Source organism: Thalassophryne amazonica, chromosome 10 (assembly GCF_902500255.1).
Source record: "Thalassophryne amazonica chromosome 10, fThaAma1.1, whole genome shotgun sequence".
NCBI classification, from domain to species: Eukaryota; Metazoa; Chordata; class Actinopteri; order Batrachoidiformes; family Batrachoididae; genus Thalassophryne; species Thalassophryne amazonica.
The window spans coordinates 71,287,144-71,311,828 of record NC_047112.1 but is presented as its reverse complement, the minus strand read 5'-3'; the positions used below and the strand labels follow the sequence as shown (position 1 = coordinate 71,311,828).

General features: G+C 40.6%; 1 protein-coding gene across 1 annotated transcript in view; it reads left to right on the top strand.

Annotated features, from left to right (window-relative positions):
• unc13a (unc-13 homolog A (C. elegans)) overlaps positions 1-24,685 on the top strand; it is a 181,271-nt gene that overhangs the window by 134,852 nt on the left and 21,734 nt on the right. Inside the window, 8 exon segments of the mRNA XM_034180245.1 lie at positions 261-387; positions 468-564; positions 1,971-2,114; positions 2,416-2,493; positions 2,647-2,724; positions 3,341-3,429; positions 3,527-3,673; positions 9,973-10,096. Coding sequence (XP_034036136.1) covers positions 261-387; positions 468-564; positions 1,971-2,114; positions 2,416-2,493; positions 2,647-2,724; positions 3,341-3,429; positions 3,527-3,673; positions 9,973-10,096 — 884 coding nt within the window.

Genomic DNA, 24,685 nt, shown 5'->3' with positions numbered 1-24,685 from the left:
GGCGGTAGTGGATTAGCATGAAAATTGACAGAGCGTGCCCCAAGGGCTCCAGACTTCATATCTTATTTGATGCTGAATAGATGGAAACTTGAAAAAGCCTGAAGAAACCATCCATTTTTCACATTATGCAAAGCCCTGCTAGACTCTGGGTCGATGACTCAGTATGCACAACAGATCAGTGGTAATTGCTGGTAAACATTTCCAGGAGTGATTTGCCTCAAATTTAGCATGCATTTTGATCACTTTGTTCTTTTCCTTAGAACATGAAAAAAATCGCCTGTGCAAAAGCGCAGATTACATGAATTTGCACTTCAAGGTCAAGTGGTTGTATAATGAGTACTGCAAAGACCTGCCGTTCTTTAAGAGCCGAGTGCCTGAATATCCTGCGTGAGTAACTGATCATTGATTTGCCTCATTTATGTGCTCATGTTTTCAAATAAGAAAACACTGTTTTTTCCACTCCACAGGTGGTTTGAACCATTTGTCATCCAGTGGTTGGACGAAAACGAAGAAGTGTCACGGGACTTCTTGCATGGAGCTTTGGAGCGAGACAAGAAAGATGGGGTAATGGTTTCAACCCTTCCTCTCCTTATCTCCCCTCCATTCCTTCAGGAACGTCGTTGTTGTCATTCAGGCAGAATGACTGTAATCCATCCTTTGTTCTTCCTTTGTTGCACTCATAATTGTCAGCTTCAGGTTCAGCCTCCCTCCCACTCTGCTCACCTGCCTCCACTGCATTCTTCAAAGGCTCAGCAACATCAGAAGTGTGGTAGCACAGATGAGGAAGCAAAGCAGTTTCAACTCAGTGGTTGTTTCAGTCAGAGAGCTCCATCAACTAAAATGAGTCTCTTGATATTTTAAAAAACATGGCTGAGGTGTATTTAAAGAAGGAGATAATTCCGGGATGGATCTGGGCTTCCTGCACACTTTGGGCAATCCTCACCTCATTACCCAGACTCCACAGACTCCGCTGTAGCCCGTTAGGGCCAGCAGGCAATTAGAGAACTCTAGAGAGACGAGTTCCTGCCGGTTGCTGGATAGCTGCCAAACACTAACACGTTAAAAATTGGTGGCTTTGTCAGAGCTAACAGGTTTTTGTGCACTGCACCTTTCTGGGGTCTTCTTAATTCAAGGCTTTTGTATTCTTTTATGGATGACCCATTAATGTTTTTGAATGAATAAAAGTATGAGTACTTGAGTACTGGCCGTCACTGCCATAATCAGTACATCTCTGGCACTGCACGTTGCTGTAGTGGACAGTGTTTGGAAGATTACTTTTGAAATGGGATAGGTTACAGACTACTCTTCTGCTATTCTGTGTACTGGCTGTGCTCTTTCTCTTCTGCATTGTGTTTCTGTTGTGACTCCTTCCACTCACTCCCCTCGGGATGGAAACTCAGAATCCCTGGCATGGGAGACGGACACTCTGACCAGTTGGCCAAAAACCCCGGTTTTAGCCTGAGTGGCCAGAGCCTGTCGGAAGAGTGAGGCCTATTGGCTACCACATGCACAGCGACCTCTGCAGGCCTCTGTCACACTCACTCCCCCTTGAACCTCACTCCCATCCGGGTCACGGCACCAATGGTGTGGCTGTATTCTATTTCATCTACATTGTGTTTGTGATTTTGAGCCCTCCCACTCACTCCTCTCGAGAAGCGAACTTACGATTTTTGACATGGGAGGCAGACTCTCTAACCAGAAAGCCAAAGCCTGGCACCTCAGCAATGACTACTGTGGAACCTTGATTAAAGGTTTTCAGTATAAATTGAATTAAGATTGAAGTCAGCACCTGAGGTTTAAAATAGGGTATGTAAGACAGCTTGTATGTTTTCTACTCCTCCTCTTAACAGTTTTACCATGCAAAGGTTCCAGTTCCCTTTGCTTTTGTTCTAATAATTTATTTCTCTTCTGGCTTCTTGCAAATTCTTCGCTGTTTGTAAGCTCTTTGCACACTGTTTCTCTGACTACAGTTCCAGGTGACATCAGAACACGCCTTGTTCTCCTGTTCGGTGGTGGACGTGTTTTCCCAGCTCAATCAGAGCTTTGAGATCATCAGGAAGCTGGAGTGTCCAGACCCTCAGATTGTTGGACACTACATGAAGCGATTTGCTAAGGTGGGTGCATTTAAAGTTTGTGGGATGAGGTTATATGCAGTACAGAAAGTGATATTTCAAGTGATATTTAGGACAAAGAAAACAATCCATCAATTACAAATACAGATGGGGACATATGCTGACATTTAAATAATCTCAATGTTTGATCCGGATCTGATCCAGATCACAGATTTTGTGGCCATTTGCATTTAATATTGAAAACCCCACTTGGTGTATATTTTGCATTAGATCTCAATCAAAAGTGCCTTTTTTTATTTTATTTTATGTTATTTTTTGTGTGTTTCTTTCTTTCTTTCTCCAGACTATCAGCAATGTACTTTTGTCTTATGCTGACATCATCTCGAGATTGTTTGCCAACTATGTCACTATGGAAAAAGTGGTGAGTGACAAAAAAAAAAAAAAACTCAGTGAATTCATATTTAGTCCTTCATGAATGTCAGCTGGTCTCACCCCAATAATGATGTATTTTCATTTTAGTTGTAGTTTTATTGTGTTTTTGACATTTCAAAATGAAATATTATCTGGTCCTTAGCCCTGCATCCTAATCAACAACATCCAGCAGCTCAGAGTTCAGTTGGAGAAGATGTTTGAAGCTATGGGAGGAAAGGATGTGAGTCTTTGTCGTATTTATCATCATATTTATCATTTTTCTCCCCAGCCTATACTGTTTCATTACTTAATAGTATCTCTTCCTGGTTGAATCTTTGTCAGATCATTCATATCATTATTCCTGAGAGGACTGTAACATCATCTGGCAAGACAGTCTTGGTGACGCCTGCTTTGAAAGACTGCAAGCTGAATGTAACGCTGCAGCATGTGTCCTCGGACTAGCATGCCGTGTGCTGGAGGCTTTTGATAATCAAGCAGACATTCACTAAAAACAACTTCAGGATGAGCCACTTACTTTTATGATACAGCGAGCAGTGCAAAATACCAGTACTGAGCTAAATTATTGAGCTGGACTGCAGCCATGTCTGTGGAAGCAGCCAGCAGATGGTTGGAAAGTCCAGCGTAAAACATGTTCAAAAGTGAAACATGGTGACAAAATACAGTGCATCCGGAAAGTGTCCACAGCACTTCACTTTTTCCACATTTTGTTATGTTACGGCCATGACACGAAGCGGTTGAAGATGTGCGTTTGTGCCATTCGTGGCCATCAGTTACTTTTTAACATTTGTGACCAAGTGCTCTAACTCCCTGTTTGTGTTTCCATGTATGTGCACCAGCTGTGTGTGGAGGCCAGTGATATCCTGAAGGACCTACAGGTCAAACTCAACAATGTGATGGACGATCTCAGCCGGGTCTTTGCAGTCAGGTGACAAACACAAACTTGTCCACAAACACACCTTCATGCAGAACTATACAGATAGATACAGTCTCAGTTTAAATCTTCCTCAACTCCACCTCTGTAGTTTCCAGCCACACATTGAGGAGAATGTGAAGCAGATGGGTGACATCCTGGCTCAGGTGAAAGGAACCTCAAATGTTGGCAATGCAAGCAGCGTGGCCCAAGATGCTGACAACGTCCTGCAACCAATCATGGAGTTCCTCGACAGCAAGTGAGGCAACCTGCTCATTTGGAAAATGGTTCAGTTTTCCCAACAGAGCCTCACATTTTATTATTTTATTACCTTCTTAAACCAGTTTTGGCAAACTCCAAAATACCAGCTATTGTATCTGGAGGTAATTTAAAATGGTGCCGAATGATCAGATTAGCATAAATAGCTATCGTTTCTCAGAGTGAATCTGCAGCGATATGGGCACACAATGGAGGCTGAGCACATTTTGCTCCTGTGACTGGTTTATCAGGGTTTTGCTAGCTGTATAGATGGATGGTGACTCTTGTGTGACTCGATACGTTGACCGGGTGGGAGGGGGGTAGCATGAAAATTTGAGGGAATTTAATTGGAAAAATGTGAAATAGTCAAAATTATTTGTTCATGCATGACCTTCTTGAATAAAAATTTATTGAACTGGGCATAATTTTAGGACTGAATAATACAAAATGACTTCCTTTCTGCATTATATTTCCATAAATTAAAATCTAGGTCTCAATCTGTGATTTTTACATTTTCTTAATGTTACAAGGTGGAAGTCTAGACCGAAATATGTTCCCATTAACTTGGCTTGCAACAGATTCCCCTTTGGTTGGCCTGGTAGTGGATTTGTCTCATACATATATCCAGTGGTGTAGTCTACATTTTTGAAGTGGGTAGACTGTGTTTTTTGCCCGTCATCAACCCCGTGCGTATGCGCCCCCGGTTATTAACATTTTTAACACCATAACAACAAATAGATCTATACTTTCCATCTGATCATTTATATTCTATATTTGCCACTATAAATGTGAGAAATGTGTCAGAATGTAAATAAGTAATTTGCACTAATTGCAAAATACAGTATACAACAGTAAATCTAAAAGAGTGATTAAAAAATACAAAGATCAAATACATTTATTTTTTGGCATCTGAAAACCTAATTTAACAAAGAAATTTAATCAGGTCATAAACCAGGAATAAACAATGTTTAAATCCAGCCAGATCGTTGTATCACTTGTACAATGACAATAAAGCCTATTCTATTCTATTCTACTGTGTATTGTTTAACAGTAAATAAGACAACTTTAAGTCACAGTCACTCAAAAAAAAAGTGACTGTGACTCCTTGTTATTAAGAAAGAAAAGTTCTCTTAACAATAATAAGGAGCAGATTATCGCCTCTCAACTAAGTATATTGCAAGAGTTCACTTTTCCTCCCTCTATTTAGTACCGGATATGAGCCTGTACTGCCAAATTCAGCAGCTGCAAGATTCACCCTTCATATAATCCGCATGCCCCATGTTTGTGTACAGTTTAGACGCATAAACAAAAACAAAACAGAACACACACGAGCATGCACTGGCTGCAGAGCCTCACGCCTTCTACCACAATGTCTGTTGAAGTTGACAGTCCATCATCAGGTCCAGACGGGGGACTGGAACCTGTAGGCTTTGTGGTCCATAAGGAAACCTACCCAGTATAAACAAGCTAGTATTAGTATACGTTAAGTTCCATTAAACAGCAGCTAGGCTGAAGGACAGAAGCTCGCTCCCAGAAAATTCACATACAACAATGAAAATATGGTAGATGCTTTACTTTGCAGAAACCTTTTCAACCCATGACAAAAACATTGTAGGCCAAATCAGTGGCACAAAAGTATAGTATGAAGACAACCATGCAACTAATACCAGAGAGTATGCCACTTACCAATTCCAGTCATTTTAAAACTACACTTGTTGTGAAAGTGTAGGAACACGGACCCACAACAGGGGGCGTAAAAGAACGGGCAATGGATAAGCCAAACAGTAACAATTTAATGTTGTAAATTGTGCACAACGGAAAACAGACAACAGTCAGTTTGGGACTACAGTCAATTACACGTTGGGTGACGTGTGGGCAGGCTTGAGGATAGGAGACGCCCGTCCACAACCGAGCCGGATCCCACACGGCCCTCACCGCCAACGGACCTGAAGAACACCGGAGCCGCCAAGTCCTGGGTCCCCAGGTGGTCACCGTCTTCAGCTGTCAGACCTGGTACTGCTGGCAGAGAACAGAAACAGCACAGGTGAGTGTGAGTACGCACACTCAGTAATCCCACAGTCTGTGTTCAGTAAGGAGGGAGCACCTCCAATCACACACTCGTGCTGCTCCTGTCTAACCACTTATCTGGTTGGGGTGTGAAGCGAAGCCATCGCTGATCACACCAAACGCCAATCCCACAGATAAGGCAAACACCACAGGAAAACGGCTGCAAAGAAGTTCAGATTATTACTCAATGTTTTAAGTCAGCAGAGAAAATTACCTCCAAGGTAGCTGATTTCTCGGCGAGGAGGTGGAGTTGCAGTCCGGCCTTTATGGTGATGGTGATGAGTTGACTGAGTGACAGCTGGTGCTGATGAAGAGTGACAGCTGTCACTCCCAGTGGCTCTGGCGCCCTCTCGTGCTTGAAGCCCGCACTCCAAGCAGGGCGCCATCTGGTGGTGGTGGGCCAGCAGTACCTCCTCTTCAGCGGCCCACACAACAACACTATCCAATAGCCAACGGGACTCAAGCTCAAGAGACATCTGTAGATTACGGGCAAAACTCTATTATTTTTTAAAAAGCTGTTTCATTTTATATTTTAACAACAAATGAACAGATCATTAAAAATGTCCACGAATCAAAGTCAAAAGACATTTGCACAAGTAGAAGCTCTCCACTTATTGTGCTCAAATTCATATTTTAGAAATGACTCTGTCCTGATAACAACATTAAAGGCAGTTACATATTTTGGCAAAATTACAAGTTGAAATGACCATTAAAAAATTCATCATGAGATTTATGTCACAGAAATCCTACTTTACAATCACTGCAGTCATTGTTAAATTATTTCCTATTGCATTTATAATAAACATTTGTATTTATTTACAGTGTCTGTTTTTCTGGTTGAAATGAGATATAAATAATCTACCAGATGTTGTGTGGGCCGCTGAAGAGGAGGTACTGCTGGCCCACCACCACAAGATGGCGCCCTGCTTGAAGTGCGGGCTTCAAGCACGAGAGGGCGTCAGAGCGACCAGGAGTGACAGCTGTCACTCATCATCCGTACCAGCTGTCACTCATCCACTACTCATCACCACCACCATAAAGGCCGGACTGCAACTCCACCTCCCCGCCGAGAAATCAGCTACCATTCAGGTAATTTCTCTGTTGACTCAAACCGTTGAGTGATAATCTGAACTTCTTTTGCAGCCGTTATCCTGTGGTGTTCTGCCTTATCTGTGGGATTGGCGTTTGGTGTGACAGCGACGGCTTCGCCTCACACCCCAAACCAGATAAGTGGTTTAAACAGGAGCTGCACGAGTGTGTGATTGGAGGTGGAGGTTTTCCCTCCTTTATTGAACACTGACTGTGGGATTACTGAGTGTGTGACCTCACACTCATCTGGACTGTCTCTGTTCTCTGCCAGCAGTACCGGGTCTGACTGCTGAAGACAGCGGCCACCTGGGGCGCAGGGCTTGGCGGCTCCGGTGTTCTTCAGCTCCGTTGGTGGTGGAAGCTGTGTGGATCCGGCTTCTCTCTCGCCAGGCGTCTTCTATCGTCGAGCCTGCCCACACGTCACCTGGTGTATGATTGACAGTCACTATATTGTTATTGTCTGTACGTCATTGTGTGATTCACAACATTAAATTGTTACTTTTTGGCTTATCCATTGTCCGTTCATTAACGCCCCCTGTTGTGGGTCCGTGTCACAACACTTTCACAACACCAGACTTACAAAAAATGTACAAATTTCCATGTTATTTTGTCTAAAAATAAATGTCTGAGGTTCCTTATGTTAAACAAGAAATTATCTAATCTGAAATAACAGGTGGTTTTAATTTACAGATGAAAGGTTTCTAAAGAACCATTTATTGATTCATTTAGCTATTTTAATTACAAGTGTTCTAAACTTTTTTTTTTAACAGTAATCACAAATTCTGAGGTAACAAGCAACAACAAAAACATTTCCAAGGATTTTTATTCAGAAAACTGCTCCATAAATGAGCAATCCTGTGACACCTTTGTTTTGTAGAGATCAGTGGTTTCTGCCACTAGTCTTCCGTGTTTTGGCCCGATGTGTCGTTCCTATTGGACAATGCAAAGGTACGTCACAGTTCAGAGCATCGAAAGTTGGTTTGGATTGAACTTTGATGCGTCAGACTGCCGACAAGCGGCAATGCGTGCTCCCGTCAGAAGCGTCGGTTTAGTTCGGCTTTTGACGCAACGCTTCTGACGCATCTAAAAAACAACGCGTCTCATTGAAAATAATGCTTTTTAGACCATTTTAAGGCCCATTAGCTTAGTGAACAAATAAAAAACTAGCTGTCGTAGCCCACTTACCAGCAATACAGACAGCGCCAGGTTTATCTCCACTCAGGGTGCAAACTTCATCAATCGGCCCTGAAGCAGCAGGTGGACGTTTTCGCAAAAAATCTAAAACCAAGGCCTGTTTTCTTTTCATTTTTTCACGTAATAATCACCATAGATACTTTCTCTAGCATTCTTCTTGTTTGTGTGCGGCTTTCGCGCTGATTAGCTGGTAGCCCAGCCCCCATCTATCTATGAGCCAATTAAAACTCTTATCTAGCAGAGCGAGTGCGGGGGGGGAATGGGGATGGGACACATACTGTGCACTCTGCAGTGATGGACACCTGATGGCTGTCTTTTAAAGGGAGAAAATAAAATGACAGTCAATAAGCACTCATTTTATTGACACCGTCACGTTCCTCGGGGCAATTTGAACTGGGTAAACTGAAATTCCGGGTCTTTTTAGGTGAGTAGACGGCGTCTACCTGCGTTCCACGTAGACTACACCACTGCATATATCACAGTGACAGTTGACCAGTCACCGGAGATTCTGCATCTTTGAAGGTGCTTACGACCTCAGGATGAGGTCAAAACATGGTGGGGAGGTTTGTAGCAATGTGAAATCTGGATTGAAATATGATACTCCTAGCTTGGCTAGTGGGGGGATTCCCCTTCAGCTGACGTGGTAGGGCATTTGGTCTTGTGGGTCTGATGTTTGACTCTCACCTGGAAGCTACAGAAATATATCACTTGGGTTACACAGGGTTTATCTCATCAGTTTCATTAGAGCAAACTTGTAGTTGCCTCTGACGTTTTCCCAGCAACAACTTCAGCAACAATCACACGAGATTCAAATCCATATAGGTTTTGAAAAAATAAAAAGGTCAGATACTTTTCTAACAGACCTCGTATGATGTGATGTTGTTGAAAGTAATGCATGTCCTGACTGCAACACTTGAGAAAGCTCAGCAAGGAACGGGGGTGTCTGAGTTAGCAGATACACTGGATCAAGACTAAGATCCAGGCTTTCATTGAATTCCTGGTCATCAGAAATGTGTATTCGATTGTAGAGACATTCACTTACTGTATTTCAGTAGTGACATTCATGTTGCTGGGTCCTCTGCCTTTGAGACTGACAGATTCCCGGAAAGAGCTTATGGACTCATGGAGTCATTGGATTGAGGTGTTTGGAGTGTGAATACCTTTCCACGAGAACAAAGGTCCAAGTCTTTAGTGCCCTGGTGCTTCCTACCTTATTGTATAGTAGTGAGAGCTGGACACTAATGAGTGACCAGTATGATTTCCTAATTTAGGTGTAAATTCTTCTAACAAGGCAATACCACCTGTGAGCATGATGATTCAAAGGGCTATGGCAGATAGTTAGGGCAAGTATAGAATCAATGCGGATGTGATCACCTTGTTTAGGATAGAATTTCTTGGTAAACACAGCTCCTTGCCTCATGGAAATATGATCTTTAACCCCAGTGTGAGCTTCACCCAATGACCTTGACCTTTGGTTGACTATGCCAGGTCATTTCCAGAATCCACCTATGTAGTATTTTTGCCAGGTATGGTCCAAATTGGGTTGAAATTCAAATTTCTTGATTTTGATCCCAGCTATCTTTTCTTATGCTAAAACAAACCCTTGAAGGGCAAGTGCAGGATTGGCCTTCATCCACATACAAAATTCTGTGAAAATCAGCCACAGGATGTGGGAGAAGTCGAGAGAACAAACATACAAATGCTGAAATTATAGCCTGTTTCCACAGACACACGTGACAAAGTTCTCTATTCAACCTGCACAGAAAACACTATGAACTCATAGCAATGTAGAAAAATCTTTTTTTTCTGTTTTCTGAGAAGCCTTTGGATTTCTTGATGCCACTCTCTTTTGTTGTATCTTTTCTTCATCTTCAGTGTTGTTTTCTCAGAAGTAGAGCATTGGCCTCTTTCTGTTGTTCATTATTCATCTCTCATGTCCCTTCCTGTCAGCCTGACGCTGTTCGCTAAGATCTGTGAGAAGACTGTGCTGAAGCGAGTGCTGAAGGAGTTGTGGAAGCTGGTGATGAACACCATGGAGAAAACCATCGTTCTGCCGCCACTCACAGACCAAACAGTGAGCGCACACATACACGCTCACTATTCCTGCAAAGCCATGAGAGTACTGCTTAATTAACACACTCGTTTACCATCAGTACATGCACCCAAAGCCTTTGTGCATCCTGAACTGTGACTGCATACATGCGAATGCTTCTGTGAAATTTTCGTGGAAACGCAAAATAAACTGATAACTGTAGCCAAAGACGGATGCAGAAGGGTATCGAACATGCTCCACAAATGCAGAGGTAGGTTTGGGAGTGAGGAAAAGAGATATACAGGCAGATTTCTTGTGTTTGCATGATTTAAGATCATCATCTTATGTAAGACTGTGCCATGTTAGCTTCACACCTGTGTCAACTGATCCCTGTATATTCAGCTTTAACGCCCTCATTCATCGAAACAATGAAGAGCATGTAAAAAAAGGAAGGCGCCATCTCATTCTCTAAATCAGCTCAAGCTTAAGGTAACTTGACACTTGCATGAATTTGATCTGCGCACTTGCACACACTCTGCCGTGCCAGAGAGTAAACTCGTTGTCAACCGTTGTAAACTGTGCATGGCTGCGTGCAAGTGCGCAAAGAAAATTTTTAAATGTTCAAAATCTCTGGCACGCATTCATTTTGTGAACAACACGTGAACATTGCACAAACAATTCAAATACACTGTGTGTCAGCACAGCGCATCACAGCGCAGCTCATCTGAACAATTATGACAAGATGTTAAATCTATAACAAAAATAATTTTACAGATACTCATAAGAAGGAATGAAAATGCAACTGTTTTACCAAGCCATTACAATATATACATTACATATAATTACCTTTGAGACAATTCCAAATGCGTTCTCCGCGTCATGATGCACACGAGAACAGCAGCAGCTGTAGAAAATTCCTCTGTGATTCCGGAGCGGTTAGAGGTGGATTCATCAGCCACATTCTGAGAACAAATGATTAATCTGCTACGAAATTAATTTTTTATATAACGCAAGTGTCAAGGTGCCTTTACTCACATTTATTTGAATGAATTACTGATTAAAGCCAAACTCACAAGAAATGAAAAATGTTGCCCTGGAATTAAATCATCTTCTCAAAGCTAAGCATACATTTAAAAAAAACAGCTTTTTTTATTTTATTTTTTTTTTTATGGTGGATATTTTTATGTTTATTTATGTTTGGTCATTTAAAAAAGAGCCTCATATCATTGTCAAGCATTTGGCCCACCTTTATTCAGCACCAGCTGTGAACGTGTGCAAAAGCTACAGCAGCTGGACTGGACGTTTTATCGTTTGATGTTTCTGTTAAAGACACAGTGGCAAATGAAAGTCGGGTGTCCAAATATGGACATTTGTAACGTATGTTACAGAAGTCTAAAATGAGTCAGGGCAAAACTTGGTTTGGACCAGTGTACATTCTATAAGCACAGTCAAATATCTGTGGTGCTTACAAGTTGCTTTACAAAGAAGCTCAAGCATATGTGGCAGATTTGTGCAAAATATGAGCATTTGCAATATTTTTTTACCTTTTTGAGGTAAATATGATATAACTTTAAATCCCAAAGTATATTTGGCTTTATTATGTTTTTAAGATACCAATAAATATAACAAAATAAATTGGGTAAACTATTTAAATCTCATTGTAACAATTTAAGAAATAAAATTATTTTACTGTGACTTGTAAAGCTGTAGCATTTATCAGAAAATATTCTGATAATATCAGAATATTATCAGAATATTTTCTGATATTTCTCAGTTCTCTAATTGTACAACCTAAGGGGGTGGTGGCCAAGTGGTGAATGTGCTTAGTTTCTGTGCGGAAGGTTCCTGGATCAAACCCCACCCCTGCCACATTGTGTAAGGAAGGGCATCCTGCGTAAAAAAAAATTTGTGCCAACTCACAAATCGCTTGTGGTGACCCCGAGTGGGAAAATAAAAAAAGTGACTTACCTACTCTAATTGTACAACCTCTGGCAAACAATAAGAAATCAGAATCCACATGTGGAGGATGTTCACTCAGCTTCCTTACTTCATAGCAAATAAATCACAGATACGATGCAAAACAGTTTTTGTTCAGTAGATTAAAATTCTGGCTCTGTGAAACATACCCCAAAGAAATTACAGTTAATTATTTTAATTTATGGAATTTTAATTTTCAGATCAAGTACATGAAAATCTTTTTGAAATTATAAACAAAAAAATCCCAACAACAAACAAACCCTGCTTATTCTGAAATAATGTGCAGTGGATGTGAGTCACCAATTCACCCTGAATGGGACACCAGTCCATCCCATGTTACTTCTCCAGCCAAGGCCAGCACTTATTTACAAATGTCGGAAAATGGTTACTGGCCTTGGTTGTTTTTGGCAGCCTAATTTTTTTGAGTCATGGACTTCACTCACAAACAATATTCTCCACCAACCTGGTTGCAGCTTTCTCAAGATCAGCATTATGGGTGGAGCCTTTTCATGGGCAAATCTGTGGCAAATATTAACTCCTATATGCACCCGATGTAATTGGCTGAGCACAACCGAGGACCCCAGAGTACAGCAACACGCTGTAGTTCAGTGCTTTTACTTTTAACAGATAAAACTGTGGAATACAGCACCAAAAGAAGTACAAGTCCAGACAACAAATCTCTCTGCATGGCAACAAGTAGATAAGTTACACTGAATCAGGAAGGAGGTCAGTAAACACAGGAAGTCAGTCCAGGAGACACAAACAGTGTCCTTGAAGGAATTAAGCAAATGGGTGAACCAGGAGGACAGGCAGAGGGTCAACACACACCGAGAGTAGTCATACCAAACAGCAAGGGTCGGTAACTGGAGATCAAACACAGGAGATAAAGATTAGAGCAGTAAAGACACAAAGAAACTGTCAATGGAGTGAAGTGGCTGGTGATGGTTGAATAGTGCATGAAACAATTAATGTGGAAGTCAGAGGGCACAGGAAACCAGAATCCTGTGGGCAGGAAGTAAAGCCATTGAAAACAAACACAGGGCAGATGTTAAAGTAAAAGCACACGAATAGGAGAGTATCACCAACAGAAATTGAGGAATAAATAACTTAGAGACAAACCAAAGAACACAAGAAATATAACACAGAGACAACATTAGAGAGAGAAAACCAAAGATCAGAACTAAACACCAGAAACATGAACAATGACGTAGACTTGTTTTTCATTTGTTTGTTTTGCATTTTTCTTTTTAAAGTACATGGAATTTTGCTGATGCTTTGACCTCTTCCTTGATCTGCCTGAATGGTTTCTTTTTATAACCTTTCAATGTTGTTTACACTAAATTTTTGACACAGCTGACTCGGAAACAACCAACATCTCATGCTGGATTCTCTCATGAGGAGAGTTTTATAATCGTGGTCCCCACTGTCTGCACCATGTTTCCCTTCAATTAGCCAAGTCCAACAGCTCATTAAGGTCTGTAAGCAAACTCTTAACTGTAGCTTATTTTTCTTTTTTACTTGCCCTGGTTTTTCTTTTAAAAATGCAAAGTACACACGAGGAGATCCCATAATTTTAATCATCTACTTGATCTGAAAAACATCAGGCCATTAATTTAGAGGGTCTTATGTATTTTGTTGGGTGCAGGTGATGGTCTGGAGAGGCAGGCTTGTGATCAGAGGTTTCTCAGTTTGATTCTATGTCAGACAGGACAAGTTCCTTCATCCCCAAGTTGCTCCCAATGTGCATTTAAGTGCCTTGTGTGGCATTGGTCCATACGGCAAAATGCAGAAGAAGTACAGTTCGTGTACTTTGAAGTACGGATGTTTGATGTTTCACAGAAGCAGAATACTCAACGAGTAAGCAAAAATCCTTTCATATCTTTTATTTACTATTCACGTCACGGCGTTGGGTGGGCCTCCTCCTGTATGTGTGCTGATTCCATAATAACTTTGAGCAGGGTTTGTGGAGTTGAATGTAGCCACACGTCTTTCTGGGCTCTTTTGTTTTTTGATGTGGGGCTCTTTGCAGCTTGACTGACCCCTCTCTCTGGTTGTTGTTGTGATCACTGTGCTCCCACCGCTCTCCTTCCACAGATGATTGTAAGTACAGCACTCCTGCGTGTGTGTGCGTGTGTGTGTGTGTGTGTGTGTGTGTGTGTGTGTGTGTGTGTGTGTGTGTGTGTGTGTGTGTGTGTGTGTGTGTGTGTGTGTGTTCGTCTTCGGTGGTTGGTGCTCTGCTAAATGTGGCTGCGGTCTCCCCTGTTCTTATCTCCCAACACGTCCTCCGCCTCCTCACGCTCTGAGCTGTGCCAGCTCTCCTCTAATTGTCTCTCCCAGAGAAGACAGACGCATGGTGCATTCCCGACTGGTTCTGATCAGTCCCTCCTCCCTCAACGACATGCACCAATCAGTGCCCTTGTCTGTTGTCTCTCTTCTCTTTAACACTCTCCTCAACCAGGAAGTGGTGCTCCTCTCTCAGACCCTTTGTTTCCTTGTTTCTTCTCATGCATTGTGAACAAACTGGGACTCTGGTGGGGTGACAGATCTCTCGGTATTCTTTTGACCCTTCCCTTCCCTTTACACCCCATTGATACTGTGTCCTGTCTCCCCCAACCCAACCCAACCTAAACCCAACTGACCGTTGAACTTTGTTGCTTGCATCCAGTCTATTTGGCGGTACAGTCTTCTCTTTGCAGAGCAGTCATGTTGGTTTGTCCAGTTCTTATTGTTTATTTATTATTGTACTGCTGCTCTCAGAATGCTTTTTATTACAAGTGACTTGGTTTGTGTTGATGGTGTCAACAACAGCAACAACAAAATGAAGTGCAAAAACTATATTTTTTGCCAGAATGTGCAGTGCATGTTTTCTTACATTAAGTGGTAGGAATAGGAATGATAATGCTGCTTAACAATACTACTCTCTGGAATTCAAAGAGCTACATTACCTGTTTTTTGAGGTTGGCAAAGCTTTTTATTAACAGTCTCACTTATTGGAGCTGATGCCCATTTTTCAGTGCCTTTATTGAAAGAAAAGTAACTAACCTTGGTATTGAAATACAATGTTTCAAAGATGTAGTTGTGATGTACTTGGCAAAAATGACTTTCATTTAATGACCACTCATTATTATTATTATTATTATTATTATTGCAATGGTATATTGTTATTTGACATTTTCAGTTTTGCTGGTTGCATCAGTGCTGGAAGATCGGACCAGCGGTACAGAAGATAGAGTGGAAGCTTTATTAAGGATGTCAGCAACATAACATTTAGCCTTCCATCAGCGCTGACCACACAGTAAATATTGCAGAGTTAAGTTACACTACTTCCGGAAAGTATTCACAGCACTTCACTTTTTCCACATTTTGTTATGCTACAGCCTTATTCCAAAATGGAAGAAATACTTTTTCCCCTTGAAATTCTACACACAACACCCCAAAATGCCAATATGAAAATTGTTTAATTCAAATTTTTGTAAAATTATTAAAAATAAAAAACCTAAGAAATCACATGGATGCACCTGAGCTCTGTTTTGAGCTTCATGGCAAAAGCTGTGAATACTTATGTACATGTGATTTCTTAGTTTTGTTATGTTTAATAAATTTGTATGAATCTTTAAAAAAAAAAACTTTTTTCCACATTGTCATTATGGGGTATTCTGTGTAAAATTGTGAGGAAAAATTTATTTCATCCATTTTGGAATAAGGCTGTAAAATAAAAAATGTGAAAAAGGTGCAGCGCTGTGAATACTTTCTAGATGCACTGTACCTCTGCAGTTCATGCAAAAATCCTTCCTACTCTATCACAGTAGAAATTATTTAACTGTTTGAAATGGGACTGTATATATATATATATATATATATATATATATATATATATATATATATATATATTCACTGCATTACATGCAACTCTGCACAATTTACTCTGCAGACAGACAATCACACTGCTCTGTCCCATCCCTCTGCGAATCAATATTTCAGTTCTGTCCAATCACGGAGCGATTCCCGTTTAATATTGGTTCTCACGATCCATCCAGATAGCTGGATGCCAGTGTGTGTGTTTTTTACAATGATGTGATGTTATTGCATGTTACCATGGGCTCCTAGAATCCTTCTCCTTATTCTCCCCTTTTCGGCACCCCTACATGTTACACTGAGAGCTTCTCTTCTTATTCCTTTGCAACTAAAATATGCTCATTTATGCACATAGGGAGGAAAACTGTTCACAAGTGATATGGCAGTGATAATCCAGTATAAAATGTTCATATTACAGTGCTGTCAAAATGTTTGTGTACTCCTGACATTTAACATATATGAACTTTGTAATTACATCAAATTTAATAATAATAATAATAATTAATTGCTATCTCTGTAGCCACCTCCCAGTTTGGTACCATCCCACAAAGACACAGGGTTCAAATGTTCCCTCATAACTATCATATCCCACAGGGTGGCCAGAGGGTATTTATATCTCAGTGTTTGCCTCCCTTAGTGAGCACAGTGAACGGGCGACCACTAACATACAGAACCATCCCTGGTTGTCAAGACCAGGCACCTAAGTGGCTCTACTCTACTCTTTTCTACTCTGCTATTTTACTCTTCCTTTTTTAGATTTTTAAATATACCTAAGTATACTAGCATAGTTCCACCTTAGAATTGTAATATAATATATAAGATATACCTTACTGAATTTTCATACAGATGTGCTCTGAGGTTTACATACACTCATTATGGGCATGAATGTCATGGTAATTTTGGGCTTTTAGTGATGTCTTTGAACTGTTCTTTTGCCATGATGGGATGATTGTACAGCAAATTTCATTAATTACTTGAAATAACAAGATTTGGGTGCACAAATCTGAATTTGTGCCTGAGTGTTAAGGACCACAGAATCTGGAGAAGGCCAAGGGGGCGTCCACATTTCACCTGGCTACGGCAAATAGATGGTTATTTTAGATATGTGGGAATGGACTGGTTGTCTGCCTGGATGGTTGCCATCCAGGACTCAAGGTGATTCCCTGATGACAGCGAGAGAAAGCGATTGAGAGAGAGGGAGAGAGAACTTTGGATTTCCCATGAACCAAGGATCCAGTTCCAGATTCCGGTACTTACTCTCCATGTGTGACTCACATGAAGCGGCAGGATTCTGTTTAATTGTGATTTGCTGCAGTTTTTTTTTTTTTTTTTTTTTTTTGCATTAGTGAAACCTGCGTTGCCATTTTGTCTTTTAATCAGAGAAGCATAAGCAGTAACTGCAGCCACAACGCTTCTTTCCTCTCATGTGTTCTGCAGTTCTTTTTCTTGGTGCAATGGAAAATAAGATTTAATTAATAAAGGAACACTGTTCCAATTTACATTATACAATATGCAAAAGAGCATTCCTCTTTGGAGCCAAGGACATGGAATAAATTAGATCTGGATCTTTATCTGGATCCACATCAAAATTCAACATGTGAGGAATTCACATTAGTCTGTTTTTAATCAAACTGTGCCACAGATTTTATGCATGCTGTTTCACATTCATTTCATTTATTTTCTTCATCACTATGTGTTGGGTCCCAGATTGTTTAATATGTATATTAATGACATTTTTAATGCATTTAGATCACTGAAACTAATATTATTCGCTGATGATACAAATATATTCTACAGTAGTGACAATTATAATGAACTTATAAATACTGTAAATGACGAACTAAGTAAAATAAAAAAATGGATGGACAGTAACAAATTATCATTAAATTTAAATAAAACAAAAGCAATGATATTTGGTAATTATAAGGTTAAATCTAAATTACAAATATGCATAGACAGTGTCCAAATTGAAAATTTAGCTGAAAACAAATTTTTAGGAGTAATAATAGACAGTAAATTAACATGGAAAGCCCACATCAGACACATAAAAATGAAAATTTCAAAAAGCCTCTCTATTATGAATAAGGTTTCTTATTCATTCATTCAATTTCTTGATCATAATGCACTCCGTACATTATACTGTTCCTTAGTTCTCCCATACTTAACATATTGTGTTGAAGTGTGGGGTAACAACTATCAATGTTCAACACAACCAGTATTTATACTACAAAAACGAGCAATAAGGATCATACATAAAGTTGGATTTTTAGAACATAGCAGTAATCTTTTTATGCAATCAAAATTGCTTAAATTTCATGATCTTGTAAAATATTCTACATTACAGATTCTATTCAAGGTATTTAACAAGTCACTGCCAAGTAACATTCTAAAGTTCTTCTCAGTTAAAGAGTGTGCTCATAATCTTAGAGGTTTTGCCAAATTCACATTATTAAAAGTTAGAACCACTCGGAAAATTTTTTGTGTGTCTGTATGTGGAGCAAAGTTATGGAATGGTTTGGACGTCAGACTCAAGCAATGCCAAAACATTCATGAATTCAAGTCACATTATAAACAGAGGGTCTGGGATCGGTATAGAATGATTGAGACTTAACAATAAAAGCCATTTTACATTCATGGCTCATGACTCTGTATCACAATTGTTGGTTTGTGCATTATATGTTTCTTTCTTTCATATGTTTGGTTCTTTATCATAATTGGTATTGTTGTCTCTTATCATTGTTGGTATGTTTTTTATATGTTTGCTTTCTTACCGTAATTGGTATCGTTGATTTCTTACCATTGTTGGTATGAGCATCATATGTTTGTTTTCTTTGCCGTAACTGGTATCGTTGATTTCTTACCGTTGTTGGTATGTGCTTGTCGCTTGTTTATTATATTGGTATTGTTTTCTTGCTGCTGTTGTTATCTATTGTGGGAATTTACAAGTATTTAAATGTATTATTTTCTTAATTTTCTATCTAATTGACGGGAAGCAGCTATGCACTTTATGTTAAATTTGAATAAAGGGGTGGGATTAAATAAGTTTTCTTCCTCCCACTCCTTTTTGAGCAGATTCAATGTCCTGAGTTAATAGTAAATTCAGTTTTTTGTTTTTTATGTTATTGTTAAATTGTTTTCTGTTTTTTTTCTGTTTTCTGTATTTCTTATCCTCTGCTCAAATAAAATAGATGATGATGATGATGATGATGTCACTTAAAGACCATTTGATTGAAGTTGCATGTGCAAAAATAAAAACAGACTAGTTCAAAACAGGAAGAGTTTTGTGGCTGTGCAGCTCGATGCCACAAAGACTACAAATGAATAATGATGTGAGCAGTACGATGTTCTAGTCAAACTATGGGACATGTTACAGGTTAAAGTGTAATCAGAAGATGTTTATTGATTTATTCCTGTTTTTTCTTTAATGTTTAGCGCTCTGTCATAAATCACTTGATGTTTGTAAGAGTTTGTCATACATTTTTTTCCAGAGCAATGGATATGAGCCTGTTTTTGCATAAATAAGATGAAAGAAAATCACTATTTCACCCCTGGATCTCTGTGAAAACTGTGAAATAAAATGGGTTATTTCTCTTACAACAATCAGCATCTCCAATAATTTTTTATGTAAAAAAAAAGTCTATGGCCAATCATAACCTCCTTGGTGGAGGGAGTAAAAACAATTGTTTTTCCAAGTAAATCATCATGTATTTGCCATTTTACTTTCCCAGCATTTTATCATCTTTGTTTTTGTTTTTTGTTTGTTTGGTTTTTTTTTTTCAGAGTAGAACAGAATCTGCAGTTGTTGCTTTGCAGAATAAGAGCTTGTTTTTAGTAATGATACTATCGGTTCACTGGCTGTGACTGGTAATGGGGAAAAACGTGCACTTTGATTGCATGTTGTGTCCTAACCAATGAGAGCCCTTGTTGGCAGCACGTCACGCTGCAAGGTCCTGAGCTCTGCCTGAAATATTAACCACATCCTCTCTTTCCAGGGGAGGCTGAAGAGTGCTTCTCACAGTGATGTAAGGACTAAACCACTTTAGATCAATGTGTCTTGTCTCTCTCTGTCTTCTTTTTTGTCTTTCTGTCCCCCCCCCAAAAAACCCCCCAAAGCATTGGAAACATTTGAATGGCGTCCAACAATCCAACTCTGTGCACATTTAAAATTCTTTATAACAGTAGCTGCTTGCACCACCGGACTCACCACAGCTCAATACACGAGGGCTGTCAATAAAGTATAGGTCCTTTTTATTTTTTTCAAAAACTATATGGATTTCATTCATATGTTTTTACGTCAGACATGCTTGAACCCTCGTGCGCATGCGTGAGTTTTTCCACGCCTGTCGGTGACGTCATTCGCCTGTGAGCACTCCTTGTGGGAGGAGTCGTCCAGCCCCTCGTCGGAATTCCTTTGTCTGGGAAGTTGCTGAGAGACTGGTGCTTTGTTTGATCAAACGTTTTCTAAACCTGTGAGACACATCGAAGTGGACACGGTTCGAAAAATTAAGCTGGTTTTCAGTGAAAATTTTAACGGCTGATGAGAGATTTTGAGGTGACACTGTCGCTTTAAGGACTTCCCACGGTGCGAGACGTCGCGCAGTGGTCCCAGGCGCCGTTGTCAGCCTGTTTCAAGCTGAAAACCTCCACATTTCAGGCTCTATTGATCCAGGACGTCGTGAGAGAACAGAGAAGTTTCAGAAGAAGTCGGTTTCAGCATTTTATCCGGATATTCCACTGTTAAAGGAGATTTTTTAATGAAAGACGTGCGGACGGCACAGGTGCGGCGGCACAGGAAAAACACCTCCGTGTTGATAACCATTTGTAAAATCCAGGCGGCTTTTGATGGCTTTCAGTGGAGTGAGTATATGAGAAATTGTTTAACAGCTGGACATGTTCCAACTTGTCCTTAAGGCTTCCAACAGAGGTGTTTTTCCTGTGACGGAGTATCGCAGCGGCTGCGAGCCGACGCTGCAATCCGTCCGCACGTCTTTCATTAAAAAAAATCTCCTTTAACAGTGGAATATCCAGATAAAATGCTGAAACCGACTTCTTCTGAAACTTCTCTGTTCTCTCACGACGTCCTGGATCAATAGAGCCTGAAATGTGGAGGTTTTCAGCTTGAAACAGGCTGACGATGGCGCCTGAGAGCGCTGCGCGACATCTCGCACCGTGGGAAGTCCTTAAAGCGACAGTATCACCTCAAAATCTCTCATCAGCCGTTAAAATTTTCACTGAAAACCAGCTTAATTTTTCGAACCGTGTCCACTTCGATGTGTCTCACAGGTTTAGAAAAAATTTTGATCAAACAAAGCGCCAGTCTCTCAGCAACTTCTAAGACAAAGGAATTCCGACGAGGGGCTGGACGACTCCTCCCACAAGGAGTGCTCACAGGCGAATGACGTCACCGACAGGCGTGGAAAAACTCACGCATGCGCACGAGGGTTCAAGCATGTCTGACGTAAAAACATATGAATGAAATCTATATAGTTTTTGAAAAAAATAAAAAGGACCTATACTTTATTGACAGACCTCATATGTTACGTGCCGCCATGTGATCTTCAGTGCTGACGCCGCCACATTGACTGGCATAAGAGACACTGGATTGGCCTGCTCACTACAAAATTAGGTGTGTCAGGTCAGCCCCTCGAGGCTAAAGAACAATGTCCGGCAAAAGTTTGGTAGTTGGGGTGGAAGATCCATGCCTGGATAAATTAACACACTCCTTTTCTTTCACAAACAACACAACAATCAAGTAAAACTGCTTCATCTCAACACTACATGCCACAACTAATAGAAATCAAAGTTTGGAGCCAAGGTGAAAGTGACCTATACAGCTCCTAGGCTAAACCCAAAGAGCATATATATTAGTTTTTAATAGCAGAGATATGGACTGAAACTAACCTGACATGAATGAAATCAGCATCAAAATTGCCTCAGGAAATTACATCAGATTTCAAATTTAATTGACCACAGCAGAACCAGATGCAATGCACATTAAAATGCAGCTGAATTAAAATGGTAACAACATATCTGGCATCACACTGATTCAAACTCCAGGTTATCTCATTAACTTTAGCAATTAGATCCAATGTGCTCAGAGCGTAAAGTGATGCCACACACATATTCAAAGGGAATGTTACATGGGCTTAGCATGGGGCCACAAACTTTGAATGTTGACCCCTCCTAACCAAAATCATATCACATCTTCTTACCCATAAGTCTAATGTACCTGCCATATTTTAATAACAATTCCATTAGGTGTTTTGTTATGGTGTATCCGGAAAGTATTTACAGCGCTTCACTTTTTCTACATTTTGTTATGTTATAGCCTTATTCAAAAATGGAGTAAATTCAATTTTCCCCTTAACATTCTAATCACAACAATCCATAATGACTACATGAAAAAGTTTTTTAAATGTATTTTTTTTTTCATATTTGTTAAAAATAAAAACTAAGAAATCACATGTACATAAGTATTCACAGACTTTGCTCAAAACTTTGTTGATGCACCTTTGGCACCAATTACAGCCTGAAGTCTTCTTGAATATGATGCCACAAGTTGCCACAAGCAGTTTTGTCCATTCCTCTTTGCAGCACCTCTCAAGCTCCATGAGGTTGGATAGGGAGCGTCTGTGCAGTCATTTTCAGATCTCTCCAGAGATGTTCAATCGGATTCAGGTTTGGGGTCTGGCTGGGTCACTCAAGGACATTCACAGAGTTTTCCTGAAGCCACTCCTTTGATATCTTGGCTGTGTGCTTAGGGTCATTGTCCTGCTGAAAGATGAACTGTCGCCCCAGTCTGAGGTCAGCAGCGCTCTGGAGCAGGTTTTCATCCAGGATGTCTCTATACATTGCTGCGTTCATCTTTCCCTTAATCCTGACTAGTCTCTCAGTTCCTGCTGCTGAAAAACATCCCCACAGCATGATGCTGCCACCACCATGCTTCACTGTAGGGATGGTGCCTGGTTTCCTCCAAACATGATGCCATACAGTTCAATCTTTGTCTCATCAGACCAGAGATTTTTGTTTCTCCTGGTCTGAGAGTCCTTCAGGTGCCTTTTGGCAAACTCCAGGTGGGCTGCCATGTGCCTTTTACAAAGGAGTGGCTTCTGTCTGGCCACTCTAACATGCAGGCCTGATTGTTTGATTGCTGCAGAGATGGTTGTCCTTCTGGAAGGTTTTCCTCTCTCCACAGAGGAATGCTGGCGCTCTGACAGAGTGACCATCGGGTTCTTGGTCACCTCCCTAAGGTCCTTCTCCCTCAATCATTCAGTTTAGACAGGTGGCCAGCTCTAGGAAGAGTCCTGGGGATCTGAACTTCTTCCATTTACGGATGATGGAGGCCACTGTGCTCATTGGGACCTTCACAGCAGCAGAAATGTTTCTGTACCCTTCCCCAGATTTGTGCCTCCAGACAATCCTGTCTTGGAAGTCTACAGACAATTCCTTTGACTTCATGCTTGGTTTGTGCTCTGACTGTCAACTGTGGGACCTTATATGTAGACAGGTGTGTGTCTTTCCAAATCATGTCCAATCAACTGAATTTACCCCAGATGGACTCCACGTAAGCTGTAGAAACATCTCAAGGATGATCAGTGGAAACAGGATGCGCCATAGCTCAGTTTTGAGCTTCATGGCAAAACTTTTTCACATTATCATTATGGGGTATTGTGTGTAGAATTTTGAGGAAAAAAATTAATTTCATTAATTTTGGAATAGGGCTGTAACATGGGGAAAAATGTGGAAAAAGTGAAGCGCTGTGAATACTTTCTGGATGCACTGAATCCTGCTTAAGATATCTTGTGAACACATGATACATACAATAGTAGTTAAGCAGCTCTTACACATGGCTGAGTTCAGCCATGAGTTTTCTAAAGTCCTGTTGAGAGATTGGTGTGCTGCAGGGCATTACTCCAAGACATGTACTCAAAGTTCACTCAAAGCTACATCAACTTGTGCTGAGACTGGCCCGGGCCATTGTGACCCAAGAGCAAAGTAGCCAAGGAAGGAATCCATCGGGCTCGTGAGGACAAAGAAAAGACTATTCCAGACTTTTTGTGAGCGGTGTTCCTGCTTGGAGGAACAGGCAAGAGCTAGTTGGAGAAATCAGCGGAGGTGCACACAGTTGTAGGTCAGTCTGTTACCGTGTCAAACTTAGCCAGGTGTAAGAGCAGCTTTAAAGACAGGCTGAGGCGATCTGAGCAAAATATGTTTCTGGTGGCAACGTGAGATATTGTAAAGCAAAAGCAAAGATTTATCAAAGGACATGATCTCTCTCTCTATCTCTCTCACTCACACACACACACACACACACACACACACACACACACACACACACACACACACACACACACACACACACACACACACACACACACACACACAGTGTTGACAGCGGCTGCCAGTTCTGCTGCTAAATATTGTCCTTTTGTCTGCTCTAGTTGTTGCTGCCACATGTTAAACCTGAAACCACCCACATCTTTAAAGCAGAAGGTGCAAAATATGACCAAATATTCAGAAATGGGATTAATAATTCATGCTAATTGGCACAAACGTTTCTTGCTAAGTGAGATGGCGTCAGCAGTGGAGAACATTACTGAGGCCTTCCAGCATTTCCTGAATTCAAAATGTATCATTAATGAGGTCACACACCTTCAAAAAAAATGTGTAAATATTTTGCATTGTAATTTTTCTCTTGTGAATTTCCTTTGCTCTGAGACTCACTTGCATGTTTAGTTTAATTCCTGATGTTCATAGGACTCCTGTTCCGTCACTAAGCTTCAACCACATAAGCCATTA